Source organism: Hordeum vulgare, chromosome 6H (assembly GCF_904849725.1).
Source record: "Hordeum vulgare subsp. vulgare chromosome 6H, MorexV3_pseudomolecules_assembly, whole genome shotgun sequence".
Classification (NCBI taxonomy): Eukaryota; Viridiplantae; Streptophyta; class Magnoliopsida; order Poales; family Poaceae; genus Hordeum; species Hordeum vulgare.
Genome location: NC_058523.1, coordinates 16788279 through 16811876, shown reverse-complemented (window position 1 = coordinate 16811876; position 23598 = coordinate 16788279). Strand labels below are relative to the sequence as shown.

The 23598-nt window shown below is 43.2% G+C and overlaps 1 protein-coding gene, 1 long non-coding RNA gene and 2 other non-coding genes across 4 annotated transcripts; 1 reads left to right on the top strand and 3 right to left on the bottom strand.

Moving 5' to 3' along the window:
* Nucleotides 1-328: 328 nt before the first annotated feature.
* TRNAP-CGG lies at nt 329-400 on the bottom strand. The gene has a single exon. It is a non-coding gene; the product is annotated as a tRNA-Pro (tRNA).
* Nucleotides 401-3842: 3442 nt separating this feature from the next.
* TRNAV-AAC lies at nt 3843-3916 on the top strand. Its single transcript has one exon. It is a non-coding gene; the product is annotated as a tRNA-Val (tRNA).
* A 3318-nt stretch (nt 3917-7234) lies between these two features.
* Nucleotides 7235-8242, bottom strand: LOC123401039 (pre-mRNA-splicing factor ISY1 homolog). Its single transcript, XM_045094755.1, has one exon. The coding sequence runs from the start codon at nt 8240-8242 to the stop codon at nt 7304-7306; it is 939 nt and encodes a 312-aa protein (XP_044950690.1). The 3' UTR covers nt 7235-7303.
* Nucleotides 8243-14315: 6073 nt separating this feature from the next.
* LOC123404358 lies at nt 14316-16660 on the bottom strand. The gene is made up of 4 exons (XR_006611754.1): nt 15798-16660; nt 15167-15322; nt 14860-15044; nt 14316-14522 (listed from the first exon to the last, which is right to left on the bottom strand). It is a non-coding gene; the product is annotated as an uncharacterized LOC123404358 (long non-coding RNA).
* Nucleotides 16661-23598: the final 6938 nt, after the last annotated feature.

Below are 23598 nucleotides of genomic sequence, written 5' to 3'. Positions count from 1 at the left end.
AGGTGAAAACATTTAGGCGCATGCTTTAAGAGGTAAAACGTTTTGAATAAAAATGAAAACTCTCAGATTGCAATCAGTGACACACTGTAGGGACTGACTTTTACGAGAATTACTCTTAACTTATGATTTCAGACTGTTTGTTTTTTTTCAGGCAAAACTCATGATTTTCATGTTGGGTTTTTTAGGGCAACGGGTGATACGCAGCACGGCCCAAAAAAAGACCAGACCACACCAAACCCCCGAGAAAAGGTTGCAATCGAGGAGGAAGGACAGAGGCCCATTAGAAGAAGAAAAAAAAAGGAGCAGGAGGTGATGAACGAAAAAAAAAGGGGCGTTCCGAGAATCGAACTCGGGACCTCTCGCACCCGAAGCGAGAATCGTACCACTAGACCAAACGCCCTGTATAACGAGACAGTTAGGCAGGAGCTTTATTTAAACACAATTCCAATTAGAAAGGCACTATGCATGACTTGGGTAAACTTCCTCAAAATTGATCTATATTTCTTTTTCTAGAAGGGACGAAACAAGGTATATCTAAAACATCGCTATTACCATTGCCCCATAAAAGCCAATAATTGGTAAGCTATGCCCAAGTGACGACACCGGCGCATGCACGACTAGTCTCTCACAATTCTAGCTGCGGGAAAGGTACACCGCCCTCATTCTTTGTTGTCAAGGTTCCATAAATCTCTGGATAATACTTCCACTCGAAGGTACTACGGTGATCCGGTGAGGTCCTATCAAGTACTCCCTCCATCCCTTATTACATGTCGCCTTCGTTTCTGATGATCTAACTTTGATTGTAAATTTCACGCACGATATATTTTCTATATATCACAAAACTATACGACTGGTGGTGAACTATATTTTGATATGAATCCAATGGTATAATTTGTGTGACATATAACCTATATTTTGTTGGTCAAGGTTGAACTTCAAAACAATTACGTGTGCGCGACATGTAAATAGGGACATATCGAGTATGATAGATTTCTTGAATCAATGGTTAAAGCCGAACCTTGATATGTATCACAGTTATTAGTTTAGATCTAAAACTCAGTGGCATGATAGATTCATGCCATTTCTTCAGTGGTTTTAGTGACATGCAAATAACATTTTTTTAAATAGTAATTTTTTTAGTTAATTTGAAGAAAAAAATGCGTAGGTTCAAAAATAATAAAGCGTCGGTGTTAAGAAAGCCGACTTGTTTCAGTCGGCCTCGCGGAGACCGATAGGATCTACCCGGCCACGAGGAAGCCGATTGGATCTAGTCGGCCATCTGTAGGCCGATAAGTGGCCCCTCGACCACATGGCAGCCGACGATTGGTCCAAGGACGTTATTCGGCCTTCGCAACCTCCAGTCGGCTACAGTGAAGCCGACAGGCCAAGTAAAATGGAATGTCATGGTTACATTCTGAAGGAATGGCTCGGTTCCATTCTTGTGTTTAGTTGAAGCCTAAAAAGCAACGGATCGGTAACGTTCGTGTGTTTAATTTGACAGATGGAATAGCAAGAATTTGATTCAGCTCACCTCTTGGTAAGCTTACCTCATGTGCATATATGTATAAGCCAATGTAGCTCTTTACATTCGACAACATATTGTCCCAATTTCTAGTAGCGTTTCCTTTGCAATTTTTAGCATTAAGAGTTGTATATCTATCATTGTTTGGCTCTCAAAAATAAAACCATGTCCATATATGAACAAGAATATCAAATCCGGTCGATTGTACACCCCAATGTTCACATGGGAAAAGGACGCAAACACAACTAGCATCACACTCTGTAAATCCGATCTGTGCAACACACTAGCAGGGTAACAACTACTCCCTCCGTCCCAAAATAAGTGTCTCGAGCTTAGTACAATTTTGTACTAAAGCTAGTATAAAGTTGAGACACTTATTTTGGGACGGAGGGAGTACCTCAATCTGTGCATCCCGACTAGTTCTCAACGGTAGGCTGCTACAGCTCGCCGAACACAGACAAGTGCTGGACCATCATCCCGTGCTGGAGATGTGGCGCCCGTCGCTTGAACCTGCTGCTAATGGCTGCCGCTCCTTCTGGTCTATTTGTTGCCTTCAGTCCTGCGACACCGCCAGAGGTGCACGAGGGGAAGATGAGGATTTAGTGGAGGGGTGAGCGAGCGGTGAGGGGAGGGTTATCTTCTTTTTAAAGCGAGAAAGAGAGGAATAACGAGGTGATTCCTACGATTCTGTGGAATGGCTAGGTGAAGCATATGAAGGGAATATCCCCTCTGTGAGGATCACCAGGTTCCGGTACCATCCCCAATTGAACACTAGAACGAGAGGCTACCAACGGAACAAACCCGTCTCATTCCACTACATCATCAAACCAAACACACCCCAAGGGCATGTTACTTGTAGAAGTAACTATCCTTGGACTATGCTCGATTTGAAAGTTTATCCTCAGTGTCTCGGATTGATGTCGATCTCCTTTTCTTTTTGCGAATAGGCCTTGAATTAAGGAAAAGTGTTTAAATCAATCGGCTGATCTATCGCAAGTTTAAGTCGCGTCTAACGTTTGACATGTATTCTGGTGGGACCCACGCATCACAGCTCCCACCCCGTCATCCTTATCCCAGTTTCCACCGAGAAGCACTCACCACACGTCTCTTCTATCTCCCGTACACAACTCACTGACCACAAACTGGTCATACAGTATATCTTAAATCTCACTGGCGCAACAAGCCTACAAGGCCACAGGTGCACCGCTATTGACGGCGCTCACCGCCGTTGTAACCGAAGAATCTTGTCGGCGTGGGGAGGTGGGGGGGTGCTGGAATCCTGTTGCTGGCGCCATAGCGGTCGTAGTCGTCGATGTTGCAACGCATATCTCGCTCGCAGCATAGTCGTGGTTGGCGCTGCAACAAAGGAAGCACCCACATCGTCGGGACCGTCGGATGTGGTTGATGTTGCTGACCACGTCGATGCAGCGCCATCAGTGTTGCGGGAGGATCACTGCAACCCATGGGTCTCGTCGGCGGTGGGGGATGCTTCCACGGAGCGAGCGTGTTGCGTCCTTGCCGCTATCGGTGGGCGACGAAGCTGCAATGCAACTCGACGATGGGCGGGGGAAGTTGCAGTGCAATGGAATGGTTCTGCTCGCCGGCGACGGAGCTGCGATGCAATGGGCATGGCGTTGCATTCTGGCCATAGGAGGTTCAGTGCAACACGCCGGGCACGATGGACCACCAATTCAATGGGCCTGGTGTTGCGTGACAGCCGGCGGAGCTATAATGCAACAAGCCGGCGGGTGGGAGAGCTGCAGTGCAACAGACGGTCCCATGACGAAGGGTTCGGCTGCTGCATTTTCAGCTTGTTGTGTTGACCAATCAAATGGTTCGCGAGCGTCTGATCCGACGGTCTAGGCACCGAGCGTCTGATCCGACGGTCTAGGCACCGACTGATTTCTTGAAAAAATCAATTGGTTGATTTGTAGCAGCCCCCACTTGAATTAATTATAAGGGGAGTTAACACAGTCCATATGGCATAACGCAGTAATCTCCTCACTTCCTCAGGGCCTACTAACATGCGTTATGGCATGCTCCCTGCCTGAACTAAGTAAAAAGCTTAATCTCCTCTACAAGTGCAGCGACAACAGATCTATTTGTTTGTCCGTCTCGAGAGGAAGGGTTCCGAACTCCAATCCATGATTGATGTCGATCCCGATCGCCTTAAATTGCACAGTGCCAAATGAAAACGATAGTTCTGTTGCTAATAACTCACGCTTTGATGGGATCTCAAGTAGCTTCGGCATTTTCGTTTTGGTCGCCGAACTGTGAATCATGATTTAGAGAAATGGATGTTGGATGTTGAACGCAAAAAGGTTTCGTGGTGTAGTTGGTTATCACGTCAGTCTAACACACTGAAGGTCTCCGGTTCGAACCCGGGCGAAGCCATATTTTGCCTTATGTTTTTGTTATTCTTCGGCCTATATTTTTTCTTCGTGGTGCTCTGTTTTCCGGTCACATAAGTATGTAAGGGTTCGGCAGATATCAGTCGAAGAAGAGATTACACAACCAGTCCGGTGGATCTGCAGCTGGAGATCTCCATCTCCGTCCTCATCGCCGGCCTCGAGATCACCAGATCCTCTTCTCCCCACATTCTATGCCGGCGCGCATTGGTACTTCCTTCAGAGTTCAGACCAAACTTGGACCCGCGTACAATCTCAAACAGAAGAGGTATCATGTTTATTTTGTTCTACACATGTATGATTTCACTTAACTTAAGCTGATCCACTTGTGTAAATGCACATGTTATTGTGTATCAACAGGGGGAATGTTAGTTTAGGTAATGAGTGTATCTTGTAGATATATAGAAGCTTTTCTTTGATTCAGTTACAAACTTCCGCATATGTTTGGTCTTCCGAGTTGGGGTCCAAGCTCGGAGGTGTGATCCAGTATCATGCATTGGCAATATCACTATGCAAGTCGCATATGCATAATCTGAAAATCGCTCCGGAACCTTTGTTGTTATACACTTATCCCGGGCAGAGCCACTTTTATCGCCCCATCTTTTTTGTTTGGTATACACATCTATTTATTGATTTTTCCCCCAACTATAGTTATATGTTTCGTTGATTTATATATATGATGATGCTATATATCCATCTTCAGAAGAAACCACATCCATCACAGGAGCTACTAGTAGCTACTAAGAGATGGAATGTTCTCCCAAAGTACTCCTTATATTATTCTTTCTCAACACCTTGAAATTCCTCACCCTTGTTCTCTTTGTTAGACCACAGCAACCCGCAATGCCTTCTGTTTGTGTTTCAACCAATTTGTGTACTCCCTGGGGTCTGTCCTAACTTTGTACTAAGTGAGTGACAATTAATATGGATTAGAGGGAGTAATAAAACTACAGGTTCGCAATAGACCAGACATAGTAAGAGGATGTAATTTTCCACAAATTTTATGGCTGATAAAACTATTACACTAGGCAGAGTAATCTGTCTAGACATCTGAATAGATTTGAGTTGAAAATTTATAAGATTCCCACGGAAGAAAGACAAGCAAAAGGCTTTCTTTCAGATATCCATCAGCGGCCCAAAGTTCCCCGCTGCCTCTTGAAACTGAGAAGGTGTTTGTTTCCAGGGACTTATTGGTTTAGGGACTTAAAAAAGTCCCTATAAGTCCCACCTAAACCAAACACATGGGACTTATCAAATAAGAGGGTGTTTGTTTCCAGGGACTTATTGATTTTGGGACTTAAAAAGTCCCTATAAGTCCCACCTAAACCAAACACAAGGGACTTATTGGGACTTATTATGGTTATTTGGGACTTATCAAATAAGACTCTCTAATAGGAGCTTATTGGGACTTATTCTGGTTAGGCCCGCGGAAGTCTCCCGATCCAGTGGCCGCCGCCCTGCCCCTCGTCGCTCGCACAGCCCCAATCGCCGCCGTTCGCCCCAATCGCCGCTGGCCGCCCGCCCCGTCGCCGCCCGGCCACCGGCCACCTGCCCCGTCGCCGTGATGGCACAATGCCTAGAGGGAAAAAGGAACACTTCAATTTCACCCATTCTCCACTTAGAAATGTCATCGAGAGGTGTTTTGGAGTCCTGAAGAACAAGCGGAGGATTTTGTTTCACTTGCCTAGTTATCCACAGCAGAAACAAAGCAAAATAATTGTGGCTTGCATTGCACTGCACAATTTTATTAGACAAAGTCAACTCGCCAATATAGATTTCGACTTGTGTGATCAAGATGAAAATTATGTACCATTGTCTATGCCAACGACTACAACAAATGATTCAACAAATGAGATGGACAGTGCTGTTATGAATCAATTCAGAGGTTGGGTCGCTGATGGGTTGTGGTCCTTGAAACAACAATGATATGAGGAAGTGTTCTTCGCTTATGTAATTTCTGTTATCTCGGTTGTTATGTACTCTATCTTATTTTGGTTTTTATGAACAAGTGTTAATTCGTTTGTATGAACAAGTGTTATGAACAATTATTATTTCGGTTGTCACTATTTTGCAATTCAATTGTATTATTTCGGTTATGTGCACAAGTGTATTTTATTAGGTGCAACATGGACTTATAAGTCCCTGTAAACAAACAGGTAGGGACTCGGGACTTATAAGTCCCTCTAAACAAACAGGTAGGGATTTATGACTTATAAATTGGGACTTAAAAAAGTCCTAGGACTTATGAAACAAACAGGGCCTAAGACTCTCAGGGAGGAGCTTATTGGGACTTATCCCGGGCCGGACCTACCCCACGTCGCTCCAGGCTCGGTCCAAGCACGCCGCCCCGCCTCTCGGTCCAATCGCCGCCCCCGCCCCGCCTCTCGCCCCGTCGCCACCCCGCCTCTCGGTCCAATCGCCGCCGCCGCCCCGTCGCCGCCCCGCCTCTCGGTCCAATCGCCGCCGCCGCCGCCCCGTCACCGCCCCGCCTCTCGGTCCAATCGCCGCCCCACCTCTCGGTCCAATCGCCGCCGCCGCCCCGTCGCCACCCTGTCCCATTAGTTCCGTCGCCCCGTTTCTGCCTCGGTTCGTCGCCCCGTCCCATTCATTCCGTCGCCTCGTTTCTGGCTCGGTTCGTCGCCCCGTCGCCGCCACGTCCCGTTCGTTCCGTCGCCCCGTTTCTGCCTCGTTGCAGCGGTGCTTATCCTGTGTGCCGTACGCTTTGGCTGATGACGATCCATGTTGACTGCAGGTTATGTGAACAAGTGTATTATTAGGTGCAACATGGACTTATAAGTCCTTGTAAACAAACAGGTAGGGACTCGGGACTTATAAGTCCCTGTAAACAAACAGATAGGGACTTATGACTTGTAAGCTGGGACTTAAAAAAATCCTAGGACTTATGAAACAAACGGGGCCTCAGCATACAAATTGTTTATTTGTCGCATCCGACTCAAACATGATTTATGAGCAAAACAAATCAGAGGCGGTTAATCGCATGGGCAGTATACACGCCTAAGGCCAAAACACCCGGCCATATACATATCTAACTCAGGCTCCAGCAGAGTATTTTGCTGTTGATACCATGACAATGAAGACAACTGACAGAATTCAAACAAAACATACAATAAATGATGCAATGCAAGACTGAACACAGGCTTTGGCTCATAAAATCAAACCATTCTTAGCATGAAGGTACTAAAGACTAGTAAATGGGCGCACACAAATTAGAGGGCAACAAAGATCAGTAGAACAGTCTTTATGGTATGCATGAACAGTCTTTATGGTATTCTGGATGCATCCCTACCCTAGTCTACACTAGTTAAAAGTAATTTACTAGAGCCAAAATAAAAAGAACATATATACAACTCTCCTAGCGTTGCACATTGAGCATCTCCTTAGCCTCCTTCTGCTGCCCTTGCAGGGCATCACTTGTGTACTTGCTCAGCAGCTCCTCCTTCTTCTTCGCTAGCACCATTCGCTCAATCTCCTTGTCATCAGGGAGCGGCACATGTGCGACAAACTCCCTCCCCGCCTCTTCGCCCTTCTCTCTCTCCATTCTCTCCTCCTCCAGCCTCCTCTCCTCCTCAACCTCCTCCTCCACCTCCTCGAACAGCACCTCCCTAGCAGCAACCTCCCCGACACGCCCACCTGCTCCAGCCACCTCGCCACTCACCACATTCTTCATGGCCTCCCGCCGCACACGCTCCACGCGGTGCCACTCCGTGACAACCTCGTCGCGCTTGCGCTTCTCGGCAGCAGCCTCAAGGGGTTCAAGCACACCGTCCTCGTCATCATGGTATCCGTAGTACCCGGCATCGATGCGCTTGCAGATCTCGTAGCGGGTGCGGCGCTTGCGGACCTCAGGTGGCTTGTCAAACAGCTCACGGACGCCGGGTAGGTTCTTGGCATGACCAAAGTAGCGGTAGCCCGGGCCCCTGCCGGAGGGGTTGGGGACGGCGACGATGTTGCCGTCGAGGTCGGTCATGAGGGCAGCGTTGGAGCTCCGAGAGTAGTCGCGGCCTCCGAGCTCGAGGATGCGGCGCTCCCAGTGGCTGCGCTCGCGGAGGAGCTTGTTGATCGCATCGTTGAGGTCTCGGAGGCGGTGCTCCGCGAGGCCCTCGTTCTGGATCTCGGCGACCTTGACGCCGATTTCGCGCAGGATGTCTACACGCCAGCGGTCGGCGTGAGCGAGGTCCCGGCATTGGGAGGCGAGGTACGGCCGGCGCTCGCGGGGCTTGCGCTTCTCCTCCTGCTTGATCGTGATGAAGCGGTTCAGCAAGGCCTGCGCCTTCTCCTCGTTACGAGCCATGGCGGTTTAGGTTAGCCGCTTTGATGGTTCGCGAGCTTTGGGATGAGGATTTGGGATTAGGTTAGCCGGTTTAGGGGGAAGGGAGACGGCTTTGAAGGCTCACCTGGTCCGTATCCGTTTGGGATTGGGGTTTCGCTCGACCAGTCTTTTTCTTTTCGGTTAACTGGTGAACGTTCGCTGCGAGGTAACTCCCAACGAACGTCCTCGCAGCTGTTTGATCGAGATTAAATGATGACATTTCAAAAAAAATATTGGCACGCTGGTCTGGAAAAATATCACCCCTACAACTGAAATTCAAATGGAAATTGTTCGCAAATATCATCAGGCGAACGTTCACCAACCAAAAGGTTCTATTTTTTTTCTTTTTTATTATAACGAAATTACTGTTGTTACAAGTAAGGCATAAGTCCACTCTAGATAAAAAGGATGCTAATAGGAGTTGATGTTTATCCTGTGTGAATGGATACATATTTTAACAAGGTATAATCAAAGATGCTCACATACACGCATATACATTCACTTTATGAACACATGCACCTACATCTTATCCATGTGAACACCTCTACGATATCGAGCCAACACACCATCATCAAATTGACCAAGTCATCACTAATGTCTGGTAGTCGATGAAAATATCTTCTTCTACTAAAAGAACATCATCCAAAAGGCTAAAATAAAATTTAAAAAATACAAGCAGAAGTGCCAAGTCTAGGTATTAAATTTTAGTGGGCTAGATTCACAAACGGATATTCCTCAACAAAGCTGAAAGGATTGGTATGATCGACTTGAGGGAAGGTGAATAGGTGACCAACAAAATCTTGTCTTATTTTATAAATTTAGGCTCAACATTAGATAATCCCTCCATTTTTATATACAAGACCACTTCGTTTTTCGTGTCAAGCTTTGACTTGTAATTTTGGTCAACAAAATATGGGATATATGTCATCAAAAATAAATTATTGAAAAGTTCTTTGAAATGTGCATCTAATGACATACTTTTTATGACATGTGACCAATGTTTAAAATTGCCGGCTATTGGAAAAAGTTGTTGCCTCTTGCAGCAGCAATGAGCAGCTATTGCTGGCAATAGCTGCCGCTATGTCAAATAGCGGTTTTGCAGAATACATGCAAGAATTCAGAAAATAAGTGCAAGATACATGACTCTGCAATAGATGAAACAGATGCATAGATGAGATAGATGCATGCTATTTCATCTGCAGTTGGTTGACTTGGTTCCTTTCCAGTATCACCTGCAGTAGATGAGATAGTCTCCATGAATCTAACATCTAACATCTATCTAAAAACGATTCAGAGATACAGAATTGGTTCCTATCTAACATCTATCTAAATAAGATTCGGAGATGCAGAATAGCGATGCAGAGATTCTGAATTGCAGGTGCGAGTAGATGAGATAGTCTCCATGAATCTAACATCTAACATCTATCTAAAAACGATTGAAACTTGCCTCCCTGAATCTCTAGCTCGGGCTGAGACATGGTCCTTCCGTTCTTCTTCCTCTTCGATGGCTGCAGGATGCAGGTGCATACTCACCGTTGTGCTGCAGATGTGATCTGGGAGGAGGACGAGGAGCTGATGTTTCGCCTTCTTAGGGTTGGCGTTATGCTCTTATAGCCCCTTTTTTGGGCCTCTAATCCCTCTATGAGATTATGCTGAAAAGGCCCATAATTCACGTATTCTCTCTGGCCCAAATTCATAATAGCGGCCCAAATATCTGCAAAAAATCGCGGCTAAATCTGGCTAATAGCGGCATTTTGCGGTTCAGTTTGCATAGCGTCATAAGTGGCAGTGGCGTTGCCCCAAGCTTATCTGGCCGCTATTGCCGGCAAATAGCGCCGCAATAGCCGGCAATTTAAAACTTTGCATGTGACTCACATTTTGTTGGTAAAATTAATAGTCAAAGTTAGACATAAAAATGTGAAATGGCCTTGTATTAGTAGATGGAGGGAGTAGTTTGTCTAGAAATGTAACTAGATGGATAATCTGTATGACAAACAACATATCTAACAACTGCAAGTATGACTAAACAAGAGGGGCAAATTTGCAGAAAGTAATAGGATTGAAACAACCGCAAGTGGAGACGATGGAGTCGAGCATTTGTTTTCGAGGTTCCCTCGTTTCGGGAGGTCCGCCTCTGTTTGGAGGAGTGTGGAAGCACGATGCTCCCCAAGCGTCCCAAGGACTCAATCTTTTCTCCTCACACCCTCGCACAATGCAAGATGTCGTGAATTCACTAGGGGTGCACTTAAAGGTGGCAATTGGACCTTTGAAAGTAAGGTTAGGGCTCTCTCGACAACTTAATTAGAGGCTCTCGTCTACGTTGTCCAAATACCCAAGAATAACAAGATTCATAAATGGAAGTATGTGGAAATTAAATTTCCTTCAGTGGAAGTGAAGATCTGGGTCTCCTCCCTCGATCCCTAAAAAATGAACAACTTTGGTTGGCTCGAGAAGACCACCAACTTTTGGTCGCACCTTGAGCATGTAAGCATATTAGATCCCAAAAATTTCAGATTTTCTAAAAATTTGTAAATATTTTTCAAATTTATTGTTCATCGGACGTAGATTTTGTTTTTTTGCCAGAAGCTCCTCGAGTGTCGAAAGACCATGAAATTTGTGTCGTACCTTGAGCATGTAAGCATATTAGACCCCAAAAAATTTCAGATTTTTTTGAACTTTCTAAATATTTTTCGAATGTACTGTTCATCGGACGTAGATATTTTTGGTATTTTTTTGCCATGAGCTCCTCGAGTGTCGAAAGACCATGAAATTTTGGTCGCACCTTGCCCAAGTAAGCATATTGAACCCCAAAAAAATTTCAGATATTTTTGAAGTTTTTTTGAAATTACAGTTCATCAGACGGTTTTGTGGCGGTCAAACCCAGTCAACGGGCTCAAAATCTGGTTTAGGACCAAGCTTATCCAGTTTTGAGACTTGAGGGACCAAATGTATACCAAAATATCTTGAGGGACCAAGCCTATACTTTTTAGAAACTTGAGGGACCAATAACATGCTTTTCTCTTTATAAAACAGGAGGTGCTTGTAAGAGCAACCATCGGAAAGTCGTCAATGCAAAGCAGAAAACACCGATGACCGTGGTCGGCGAAACAAATCACCTTTCCTGAGAAGAGAACGCCGACAAGGGCATATAGAAACTTGCTAGACCATGAAAGTCGGCCGTATCCAGACGGATCCACGGAAGACCTAAACAGACCGGATCCACGAAGATCCGTCGAAGACACGACTCCACCGGAACAAGGAAATGACAGGGAGAACAATATTCCTTCATCGGGACGGTGATGCCGCCTCATCGCCCTAAACCAAACATGCAGACTCTAAATATGAAAAATAATCATGTAGTGACTTGCATAATGACCTTGTGTCCTTTTTTAGTTACAATTCAGAGTTATCTCGTGTGCACGGAGTAAAATTCAGCAAGGCTCGTAGAGCAGATGGCGCAAAATATCCCAATTGGAAGCCCAACAATGATTCTGCCGCACAATTAGGCACGGGGTCCTGTGTAGGATCGGCTCTGCGATTCGATGCACTTGGCAATAGTAAAAGCAGCAAATCTACTGTGGGGTCGGCACAGTGGGTCTTGGGAGAACCATCACGGAGCACGTAAATTTTAGAGTATTTTAGATAGTTCGGCGTCAGAAACCGGCTGAGGTTGGTGTTTTTCCTTGGATATTTTATAACCGCCTCTTTTAATCTCCTTTTTAACGATTTTTATTTTCTACACACAACATTGTAGGAGAATCTGGACTGTATGCTAGAGTTGAGTAGAGTCGGAAGTCAAAACCGCCTGAGGGCCGTGATGTAAAACATGCTCTCAAACACTGATCTATACTAGTGTGACCAAATGGTAATAAGTGATGTAGTGATGTGCAATTTACTCTGATCAGCTGGACAACTGCAAAGTATGCCTCTTTTGGTCTTCTAGTCCTTTTTTAGGTACCTACTCCCTTCTTTTCGGTTTATAGGGTTTATAGGGCTCATCTAAAAAAAATTCAGATTTTTAATACATTAGGCCAATTTTGAGTCTAAATAAGTTAAAGTGCTTTGAGCTTCATGCCATATTTAATTTATAAAGATAAAAAAAGAAAATTAGTGGCTATGCATGCATCTTTTTTTACATGCACCATGCAAGTTCAATGAAAAGGAGGGTGCTACATTTATTGCTACAGAAATCGAATATGTGAGAAATATTTACATGCACCATCCACTCACAATTCACCTTGGTTGACGAGATTTTAGATTTAAGCCCTATAAACCGAAAAGGAAGGAGTACTAAATCGAAAAGGAAGGAGTATTAGTACTCCCTTCATTCCCTTATACATGGCCACTATAAAAAAAATTACATCAATATATGACCACTAACACTAAACAAGACAAAAATTAATGATATTTCTCCGTACTAGTAACTTATTTAATACTCCTTTCGTTCCTAACTTTAAGTCTTTTTAGAGGTTTCATTAGAGGACTACATGCTGATGTATATAGACACACTCTTGAGTGTAGATTCACTCAGTTTGCTTTGTATGCAGTCTCTTTATGAAATCTCTAAAAAGACTTATATATTAGGAACAGATGGAGTACTTACATGAATGTAGTCATAATTACACACAACTACTTCCCTATCATTTCTTCCTTGCATGCATGGAGCTTATTAATGATCCCGTTAAACCAAAAGAAAAGTTGGCTTGTAAAGCAGTCGTTAAATTCTATCTTGATACGTGTAATTTGAGTTTGTGACAGTGTATAAGGGAACGAAGGGAGTACAAGTAATTAGCTAGCCGCTCAAAGAATTCGGTCCTAGCTACTAGAGTAGTAAAGATGGTACTTGGAGTGTAGACGAAGGCTGCTGGTTCCTACATTTTCGCTTCGGTTTAGGGGAATTTCGATTCTGGAATTTTAGATTGTGTTTATATGCAATGTTCTCTCTTACTTCAACAAGAATTATTTGCAGGTCCTTTAGGGATCGCACCCCCTTATTTTTGCACTTTATCAAGGTTATTAAATGTTTCACCCAATGGGATCCTAAGCACGTTAAGTAGTTTATCTAGGTTAATCATATATGGAAGGAAACCAAAACAAGTAATATTTAACAGAAATTACTGCACGTGAGGTTTCGTGGTGTAGTTGGTTATCACGTCATTCTAACACACTGAAGGAGGGCTTGTCTTTTCCGATGATTTCGGTCATGCTGTATAATTTGTTGGAAGATTCTACTACTATATGTTTCCTTTATTGATGATTTCAGCAAATTCACTTGGACATACTTGATACAAAATTAATCAAATGTGTTTAAGGAGTTTCAGAATATGTGTGTATGTTCAAGCTGAGTAGAGTTGCAAGTCAAAACTGCCTGAGAACACTGGTGCAAAACATGCTCTAGAACACACGTCTACACTAGTGTGACCAAATTGTAATAAGTGATGTGCACTTTACCTTGATCAGTTCATCAACTGCAAAGTATGCCCGTGTGTTTATGTACCTATGAGAGTATGCCTTTTGGTCTTCTTATCCAAGATTTTTTTTGTATTAGTGCAAGTAATTAGCTATGATTGACCTAGATAAACTATTTTCCATGTTAACCTGACTCGCAAAAAGAAACATACAGCCTGACTAACCTGCGAAAAAAAGGGGGGCGCCATTCGTAAAGGACCTGCAAATAGTTACTCCACATTGCTAATAGGATAGGTGGCTAGTCATCTTCTTACTATACCATGCATTGGACGCTTTGTATCTCTTCTTTTTTTGTTCTTTGTTCTCAGATTGTTGTACTCGTTTCGGACTTGGTTTCATTTTTTAATAAAGGGCTGCATGCATCTCTTGATGCAGGCCGGGGCTTTGCCTCCTTTTTAAAAAAAAATAGTTACTCCACATGCTGCTGAATAGTCGAGAGGCACAAACCCAATGACTCCTGTTTGTGTTACAAACTTACAGTCTGTTCCACTTTCTCCAAAACTACGATTCGCAATAGCCCGGGCATAGTAAGATGATATATGGCGAATAATATTACGGGTAGTATATTACACTAAGCAGAGTAATAATCAGTTTAGGCATCTCATTGGATTCGAGTTGCAATTAAAAGAGTTCACACGGAAGAAAGACAGCGACGAGCTTTTCAAAGCCTTGCATTCCTGAATGCTCATCCACCGACAGCCCAAAGTTCCTTGCCGCTTCTACAAACTGGATGGTCGGGCTGGTACATCCATCAGTGGCCCAAAAGCTCCTCGTCAACTCTTGAAACTGAATCCTGTATAAGTATATAAAAACAAAGATAACTTGTGAATGAGAATCGTGTGAAGAAACAACTTTGCTCAGGTACTTGACGAGGAGGCATGCACACAAACGAAAATTATAGCAGCACAAAAAGCCACCCATGTTTGCTCATCTCATCTGAATTTGATGCTTCAAAAGTAGCACTCAGGATTTGACACTTTGATTCGCATGGAAGTTAATTAGTTCACATGCCTCCCTAGATAATATTCCAACAAAATTGATTTGATCGTGTTTTGTACCCCCATTATATGAAGGCTTTCTATACAACTAAATTGTACTGAAACCAGGAAGAGAGCGAGAACTTAACTTACATCTTCTCTGACTATCCTTTAGACGTTAGTCCTTTGAATAGTAATTTCTATGCCAAATATACTCGAGAACTTTAAAACTTTGCAAACTCTGCTATCAACCTCTTCACATTCGACTTTGATAATCTTCAGGTATCCTGAAATAGCAGCTGGTTTCTCCATCAAACCAGCATTTTCTTCCACTCCCACTGAACATGTAGGTATTTTTTGTTGCAGGAGACAAATATTTCATCAATACCCATCAGTCATGCGTGAAAAGAAAACTTAACAGTGCATCAACTCTGCTACTATCCATTTATAAAACATATACCTTATGCAATTGAAGTGTCAGATTCTCAAGAACTGGCGAATGTTCAAGCATACAAACTAGTGCATGGAGGTCAGATTGCACACTCCACTCGTTCAACAACAATGTCTTTAACTTACTAAATGTAGGGCATCATCTCAAATCCCTTCTGAAAATAAACTGAACAAAGTGCAAAGCAATTACAATTAAGTATCTAGTTTTAAAGTCCACAATTCACTTGTACTGAAAGTGCATTGGACCTTATAATCACAATAATTCATACCTAGAAGAAGTATATAAGCAATGTCAGTATGTCATAATTACCAACACTATCCACATTTACACAGAAATGCTGATATATCATTTAGAAATTAACATCATGAACATGCAGTCTTAATGGATATATTCTCAATATCACAAGACTTTCTCCACTAGAATTCGGTCAGATGTCAAATTGCAGTCGCATAAACATATATAGAATTTCTAACATGTACACGATGAAACGTAAGAGCTCATCTGGTGGCAATACCTTTGACTATCACTATTTTCGCCATTAACTGGTATGTAAAGATGGATAGATATCCCGATAGAGACGACCGTAGAGATCAAAACACTTATGCACCAAAAATCGAGATGGAAGTATGTGTAAGTTTACCATTCCCGGTTGAGCTATCAACTCCAAGTTTTTAGCATGAGACAGACCTCCAAGAAGTATGTAGCCACCCTTGTATCCATCATTACCACAGCAATCCGGAAGAGTACCACAACATTCTCCAGCAAAATTACCTTCAGGACAGTAATCCATCGACTAGATTTCAGAACTGACAACTGCGGTTTCTAATGACAACATGCTTTCGAGAAATGGGGCTCTAGGTCCAAATGATTTGAGTTGCGGTGAAACGAGATTTGGGACAGAAATATGCATCCGGGCATCATGTTCGAAAAAAACAATCCTTGATGCTCAGATGCTTTACAGACTGGGACAGGATGCTGCTAGTATCTAAGTCACAACCTTTTATCTTTAGATCCTCCAGTGTTGAACAGCTTGAAAAATTTAGGAAGTTGCTATCAAACCTCACTTGAGAAATCTCTAATCTTCTTAAATACCGGGAGACCAGAGGAGGGCCATCCAAATAGCGGAGCACGTACCCCTGCAAAGTGAACTTGACAGTGAGGACCTAAGCTTGGCATGACAAAGCATGACGAATCCATGTTGATACCCAAGTACGATCATCTTCAAAACGATGAGCATGCTCCATCTCGACCTTGGTAAGGAAAACATGAGCGCTCCTCCCCTGCCTCCCCATTTTGTTGATGCGAAGACGACGGATAGATTCCCAAAGGTAGCGCGAGCGCTTGGCGAGCAGGCAGGTGTGCACCGCCTCATCGGCACGCAGGAAGCCAAGGACATGGTGCAGGACGTCGTCCGGCAGGGCGCTGATCCGGTCGTCGTTGCAGGACTTTGACGATTTCTCTGCCCTGCTTGTGTGAGGCATTCCGTCGAACAGGTGGTGCGCGCCGGAAGCTGCGGGAACATGAGGGGAACAGACTAAGGGGCGGGAGCCAGCAGGGAAGACGAAGATGGTCGACACAAATTTGTCATCTCACCTTGCGGGCCTTAGCTCGATTCGTCCGCGCGGCGGCGGCCGGTGGCCGGTGGCGGCGGTGAGGTGGCCGGTGGGCTGAGCGACGGTGACGGAGGAGATCAGCTCATCGCAGCCAAGAGGAATGGGAGTTTAATGTATGGAGTTGTATTGAGATTAGACATGGGATGAGTCATTTTATTCTCAATCCCCTGTTTGGCACATGATAGGAATTATATGCGAGAATTTAAGGAGAATTTGTATTTCCTTGTTTGGTTCATGAGAATTGACGAGGAACTAGATCAGGGAAGTGGACATAAGTTATGACGAAGGATTAAGATTGACTCACTGAAACAATTTCCTCCCAACTCCCACCCCCTCCGTGTTAATAAAACGGTGGGAGTTGGAGTATCAATTCCCATGCCTATTTCTTTATAAATTCTCAATCTCTCGAATCGAACAATAGATTTAAAGTCTTCTATCCTTTTAATTCCCATTCCCTGACTCTAATTACCCCAACAAAACACCCTGTGATTCACTTTCGGATCGGTGGTCGTCAATCTTGCTCTGGAACCTTAACCCTAGGAAATGCGGCTGCTTCTATTCGATTAATCTCGCACGGTGCAACACAGAGTGTGTGAGCTGCGGACGAGCGATACTACACTAGTCCACTGACCGTCCTCGACAAAATAGGCAAATAAAGGTTCAAAGAAGCCCATCTCTATTTTCGCCTCACCTCCCACCATCTTTGTATGCTGTTTCTTTTTGTTTTACCTTTCATACAACGAGAAAAAAAATACTTCCTCTATCCCATAATTTTTGTCATTGTTTCAGTTTAAATTTAAACTAAAACTGTTTCAGTTTAAATTTAAACTAAAACAACAACAAGAATTATGGGATGGAGGAAGTATGTACGCATCAGAATTTTTCATCCGGTTGCAAACTAATTTATTAATGTCAATCTCAAAAATCCAAATCTAAATTAATTAACTTTATCGTAAATCCACTCGCCCCCTTGCATTAGCAAGTTAGTTGCTGAAGATTGTAACTCTATCATTTTGAAATAAAAACACTGTGACTCTTTGCAAAAAAAAACTTTAACATAAATCATTTAATCGCATTAACTAATCTTTCTATATGTTATTAAAATTATATTAACTAATCATCAACCTGTTGAACCAGCCATATTGTCACGCTACATGCTGGTCACGTGGTGGATATCTCCTGAGGAAGTTAGGCATAAGGTAGAGATAAGATTTTGGGGAAGGCGTTTTGGCTTCCGAGCTCATCTGCATCCGCTCCGATAAAAAAAATCAAAATAGATACTAAACAAATTGAAAAAATTCTAATTTTTTGTGTGATAGATAATTTGGTGCGTGAGGTCCGCTCCAACTCATTTGGGCATCTGAGGCACTCTCAGCAAAAAAGATAAATCTGGGTTTGTAAAATAGGTCTACTGTTCACGATCTTTTTTGACTCGATTTGTCCTTTTTGCCAAGAGTTGCGTAGATGTCCAAATAAGATGAAATTTGAATCGAACCTTATGCATCAAATTATCTATCACATAAAAAAATTGGATTGTTTGAATTTTTCTAGTATTTATTTTTAATTTTTTTTCTGGCTGGGAGCACATGACCCTGGGAGCAGAATCGAATTATTGTAAGATTTCCCTCAAACCGATTGCATCCCTTATCTCCTCCTTAGATATTTTCTTCTCTCTTAAGATGTATCTTTCTCAAACAGCTTGTATGCTTATCAGGGTTTAGCCCCTGCATATATTAACACGCAGGCGCTGCCTACAACAAGGCATGACGCTTATAAGCTTACGTGGTATACAAAGCCACCTCTTTCCATCTCATTTAGCCACCTCACCTTTCGCCGCCGCTCCTGCCATGTTGTCCTCCTCGGGCTCCCTCCAGGCCGGCCTAAGTGTTCTGGTAACCGAGAAGCTTACCCGTATCAATTACGGACTCGTTTGGTTAAGGGGGATTGGGGAGGATTTGAGAGGAAAATCCCCGGGGGTCCAGAAACACCACAGATCCTCGCGCGTTCATTTGGTAGGAGGGGTTTGCTTAGCCCAATCCCCTCCGTTCCCCTTCAATCCCTTCCTATCCATGTATTTCAAAACCCTCCTCGGGGGACTAGTGAAAGCAAAACCCCGGGGATTTGAGAGGATTGGGTGAAACAAAGGGATTCACCCAATCCACTGAAATCCCTCCCTCTCAAAACCTCCCCAATCCCTCTTAACCAAATGAGGCCTGCATGTTGTGGCGTGCCCAGGTGACGCTGCAACTGAGAGGTGCTGGGGTCATGCGGTGTCCCAATTGTCAATATGTTTTACTAATTTTTAAATAATATACTATACAATGACAGATGGGTCCTTTGTGTCCCAGGCATCAACATATGCATCAGGTAACGGTCAACTACATTGTTTCGACGAAAACACTCCATTTTGGAGAGACTTGAGTGCAAGCCGAGTGGTGGAGGGAAAAAGTGATGGATGTTAGTTGGGTGGGGGGAAATTGAGGAGTGTTAAGCAACATGAAAGCGGGTTATAGAATAATGGGTTGTAGAAATGAAAGCGGCACAGAAATAGAAATCTTAAAATATTATATATTTGCTTAGTTAAAAGAAAAAGAAGAGGAAACAAAATGAAAGCGGGTTGTAGAATAAGAACCGACTAGCACAGGACCCAATAAACTTTATGAAATTGTAAGGTGGAGCGACTATTAAGTAGTAAAAAAAAATCAGCCTTATTGTTATACAACTACAAGCCAACTATTATATTGGTTCTAGAGACATGACAATTTCTTATAACAGGTTGTGTTATTAACCATGCTCTTAAGCATATTTCAGAGCTGAGATGCTCTCACTGCGTAATCCATGTTGTAACTTGTACCTGAGCCATGTTTGAATGAAATTTGGTGCCTTGTGTGCCTTAGTCTGTTAAAAAAAAACTCTCTTCATTTCAAAATAAGTGTGTCAACAGTTGTATTAAAATTAAGACACTTATTTTAAGACGGAGATACTAACAATATTATGAGCCTGTTTGGGACTGCTCTGCCCCAGAAAATTCAGCTCCGCTCTAGAAAACGTAAGCCAAACGGGGTAACTCCACGATATACCACTCCGGAAAAAAACTAGAATCCGGGGTCCAACTCCTTGTTTTTTTGAAACTTTCTAGGAGGTGCTCCATAAAATTATAGAAGTTGGAGTTGAAAGAAAATTACCCACCACTGCCATCAGTAAATGGATACCCCTTTCGTTTCTTACCTCTCATCCAATCAAATAGATCCTTTTCAGCAAATTTTCATTCGTGAAGCTGGAGCTAAATGGGAGCCAAACATTCTCTTGAAATGATTACAACTCCTATATGAAACTGCTCTAAAGTGGATTTGGTGAAGCGGGGCTGATTTTGATGGAGCAAAGCAGTCCCAAACAGGCCCTATATAATAAAAAAGAAATAATACCATCTGATTTGACTTTTTGCCTACAGCGCAATTAGCTGCTGACATTAAGGAAGTCATCAGCGCCGGATGTTTGCAGAAGAAGAACAAAAGAGAACAGTGCACTTGCTTAGGAAGGCATGCATGATCAAAAGCGTAGACCTAGACTTTTGTTGTCCGTGGAATACACTGCATTAATTTTCCACTGCCGCTTGTAAATATTTCTTCTCCGGATAGGTAGATACATAGGACGGCTGTGACTTGTCTTGTGTGCTCATTATTCATTTACAAGTTGCCTCTTGTTATTTCAAAGTTGGTACTCATAAGTTAGCCAAAGCTTGTTTATTTGCGTGCATAATCACATGCTTGCCGCTGGGGGAGGGAAGTCCTTGACCTCCTTTCCCTGACTCGCCGACTGCAGGGGAGGTCAGCTACACACTGCAGTTAATTAATCTAGCTAGCTCCACCTCCGAAACAATACTCCACCTAGTTGGTGTAGAAAACTGTGACCCTGTTTGTTTAAAAAGTCATAAGACTTTTTTTAGTCCCAACTAAAAAGTTCATAGTCTCTACCTGTTTGTTTTCAGGGACTAAACATGGACTAGAGGTTATTAAATAACATGCTAAAAGACCATGTTACCTTTATTAATGCATTAGAGGTTATTAAATGATATGCTAAAAGCAGGGACACTGTTGAAAAAGTCTCAAAAAGTCCCAGAAAGATTCTCCTTTAAGGACTTCTTTTTTTAGTCTCAAATGCCCACTTTTAGTCCCTAAAAGTTCCCCATGTTTGGTTTAGATGGGACTAAAAGTGACTTTTTTTAGGCCCTACATAAAAAAATCCCTATAAACAAACACCACCTATATATAAATCATCATGCATCCAAGAAAGCCATTTGATTAGCCAGAGAAAAAGTTAGACTTGTTATAGGCCAACAAGTTGGACTTAGTTAGCCAAGAGTCAAACCCAAAAATCCAAAAACATGCTAGTTAATAAATTAAATAGGTACTCCCTCCATCCCCGTGTATAAGTCATTTTAGGTTGTGCACCGCGATCAAGCCGGAGAGAAAAACAAAAAGAATAATGTTAATTTGCTAATTAATATTATTGCATGCAATGAATTGACCACTGCATGTCGTGCTAGATAGTCTCAAGTCATTAAAAACATACACGCCCCACGTCTCTTATTGATTGATTCCTTTATTCATGTCAAGTAAATAAAAAACGAGATGGAAGTTAATTAATGCACCGCGCCTAAGTGTTTTGGGATTATTTGGTTTTCGTAAAATGACTTATCAACCGAGACAGAGGCAGTAGTTAATAAACATCGCCTTTATCCTCTTGTTAAAAGCAAGCTAAAAGCATCTATACCACAATTTTCAAATCCATATCTTCAAACGCCCGTGGACGCGCACAGGTCAATCCTCCAATCTGTTCGTTCATATTCGACTCTCTCATATTCGATTCCCTAGATATATACAAAGCATGCAAAAAAAAACATACGTGCAATATAGTATCCTAGTCTTCGTCGTTGGAGATGTCTTCTGGCTCATTCTTGTCCGCCGCAGATCGCGCCGCCTCCATCTTTTACCGACGAAGACGTCTGGCCTCCACAGCCGACTCCGGACGAACGGAGTTCAGGATGGTCTACTGCTTTCCCATAGATCCACATCCTCCTCCAGCGTCGGCGCCTCCTCCTCCCCCACATCTAGCGACGACGCCTCCTCCGCCAGCTCCTGCTCCTTCTCATCTTCCTCCTACACCTCCTCCTCCTCCTCTTCCTCCTTCTCCAAATGGTCCTATGGATCCAGAGGTTGCCAGGCGGCCATCCAGATCCCGACCTGCTCAAGGAGCCAAAGCCGGTCCTGGATCATGTAGTGACGGTCGGGTGGTGACATGGCTTATTGACGGATGCGACGGACGGGAGGACGAAAATGCGGAGGGGTATGGTTTTGGTGTCGACGGCCGACTTAACTAGCCGGGCTAGGGATTACGCGGCCCATCGGTGTCGCACCACGCGACGCTCACACTTCAGCGATGGAGGAGGCGTCCGTCAGACCGTCGGATTTTCGGGCGATTTCCCATGGGTCCACGCAGTTAGACCGATGTAGTGGGCATGCCAGGGCGCCCCATATCCGCCTCATACAGAAGTTGTTCCCAAAATAGCCAATGCAAAATAATAATAAAATTACCACAATCGATGAAAATAGAACAAGATGACTAAACACTAGTCTATTATTGGACCGTCATCCAAACCGGTTGTAAGTATCCCGTGCTACCGTCTCCTATAGGTTGCACCCAATAACCATATGCTCCTTGGCTTCCGCACGGCTGAGTAACCACCACATACATACAGATTCAAGCAATGACTCTTTAAATAACACGCAAAAAAAGTTGTAAGAGTTTGTCTGTTAAAAATCATGTCATTTATGTAGTTCTATGTAGCCAAAGTAATGCACACATACTCCTTCTCGAATATATCATGGAATACATGGCTCCATTCGGTCAAGCCATGCCTTAAATGACGTGTTAATACTAGTTGAAGGGCTAACATTAAAGACTACATGAATAGTTTGCCAAAAAAGTTTGTGTAGAGGACATGTGAGAAAGAGGTGTTTTACATTTTGCATTCTGATCATAAAAGCAACATCGTTTACTACCCTACCATCTTAATTAGCTTGGCTAAGTTATCCTGACCTTAATTAGAATCACTTCCTTGTGCACAAACTACATAAATATTTTGATTCTCAAAGGAACTTTAATCTTCCAAATATGAATAGATTTCAAAACTGGACCAAAGTTTAATTATTAGGTCCAAATACATAGACTTGATAGAGAATATCCCATTGACGAATTGTTTCGAGTGAATCCTATCTGGCTCAATAGACAGTCGAACATCCATCGACCTTCGCACGTGCTGTAACCAGTCGTCCCATAGTTCATCTACTAGGGACCTTCTGAATTGGATATTCAAAGGGACATATTGTAATATTATAGCAAAAGAAGAATCCTTATGTAGCACAATATTGTACAGATAAGGATATTGTGTGGCTAGTTGTAGCGACCGGTTTTTCGGGAAAACAATTTTTCCAGAAAATAGGCCCACATAAAGGGCTCACATGAAAGTAATAATAGTTGCAACAGTCGGGCGTCTAAGCGACATCACAGAAAGGACATAATAAAATAAATACTGGCCACAGTCGGGCGTCTCAGCGACGCCACAGAAAGGGCTTATATAATAACAACATCGAGTTTCCAGGAGGTAGAACCGTCCCAAGGATACTCTAAAAAATCCATATACCACAAATGATTAGTCCACATCAGAAATTCATAGTGATAATGCTTATCATCCCGGTTCATTAGGTATCACCTTTTTCAATTTCATTCCTCTGAAGACCGACACTCAGAACGACACTTGATCTGTCA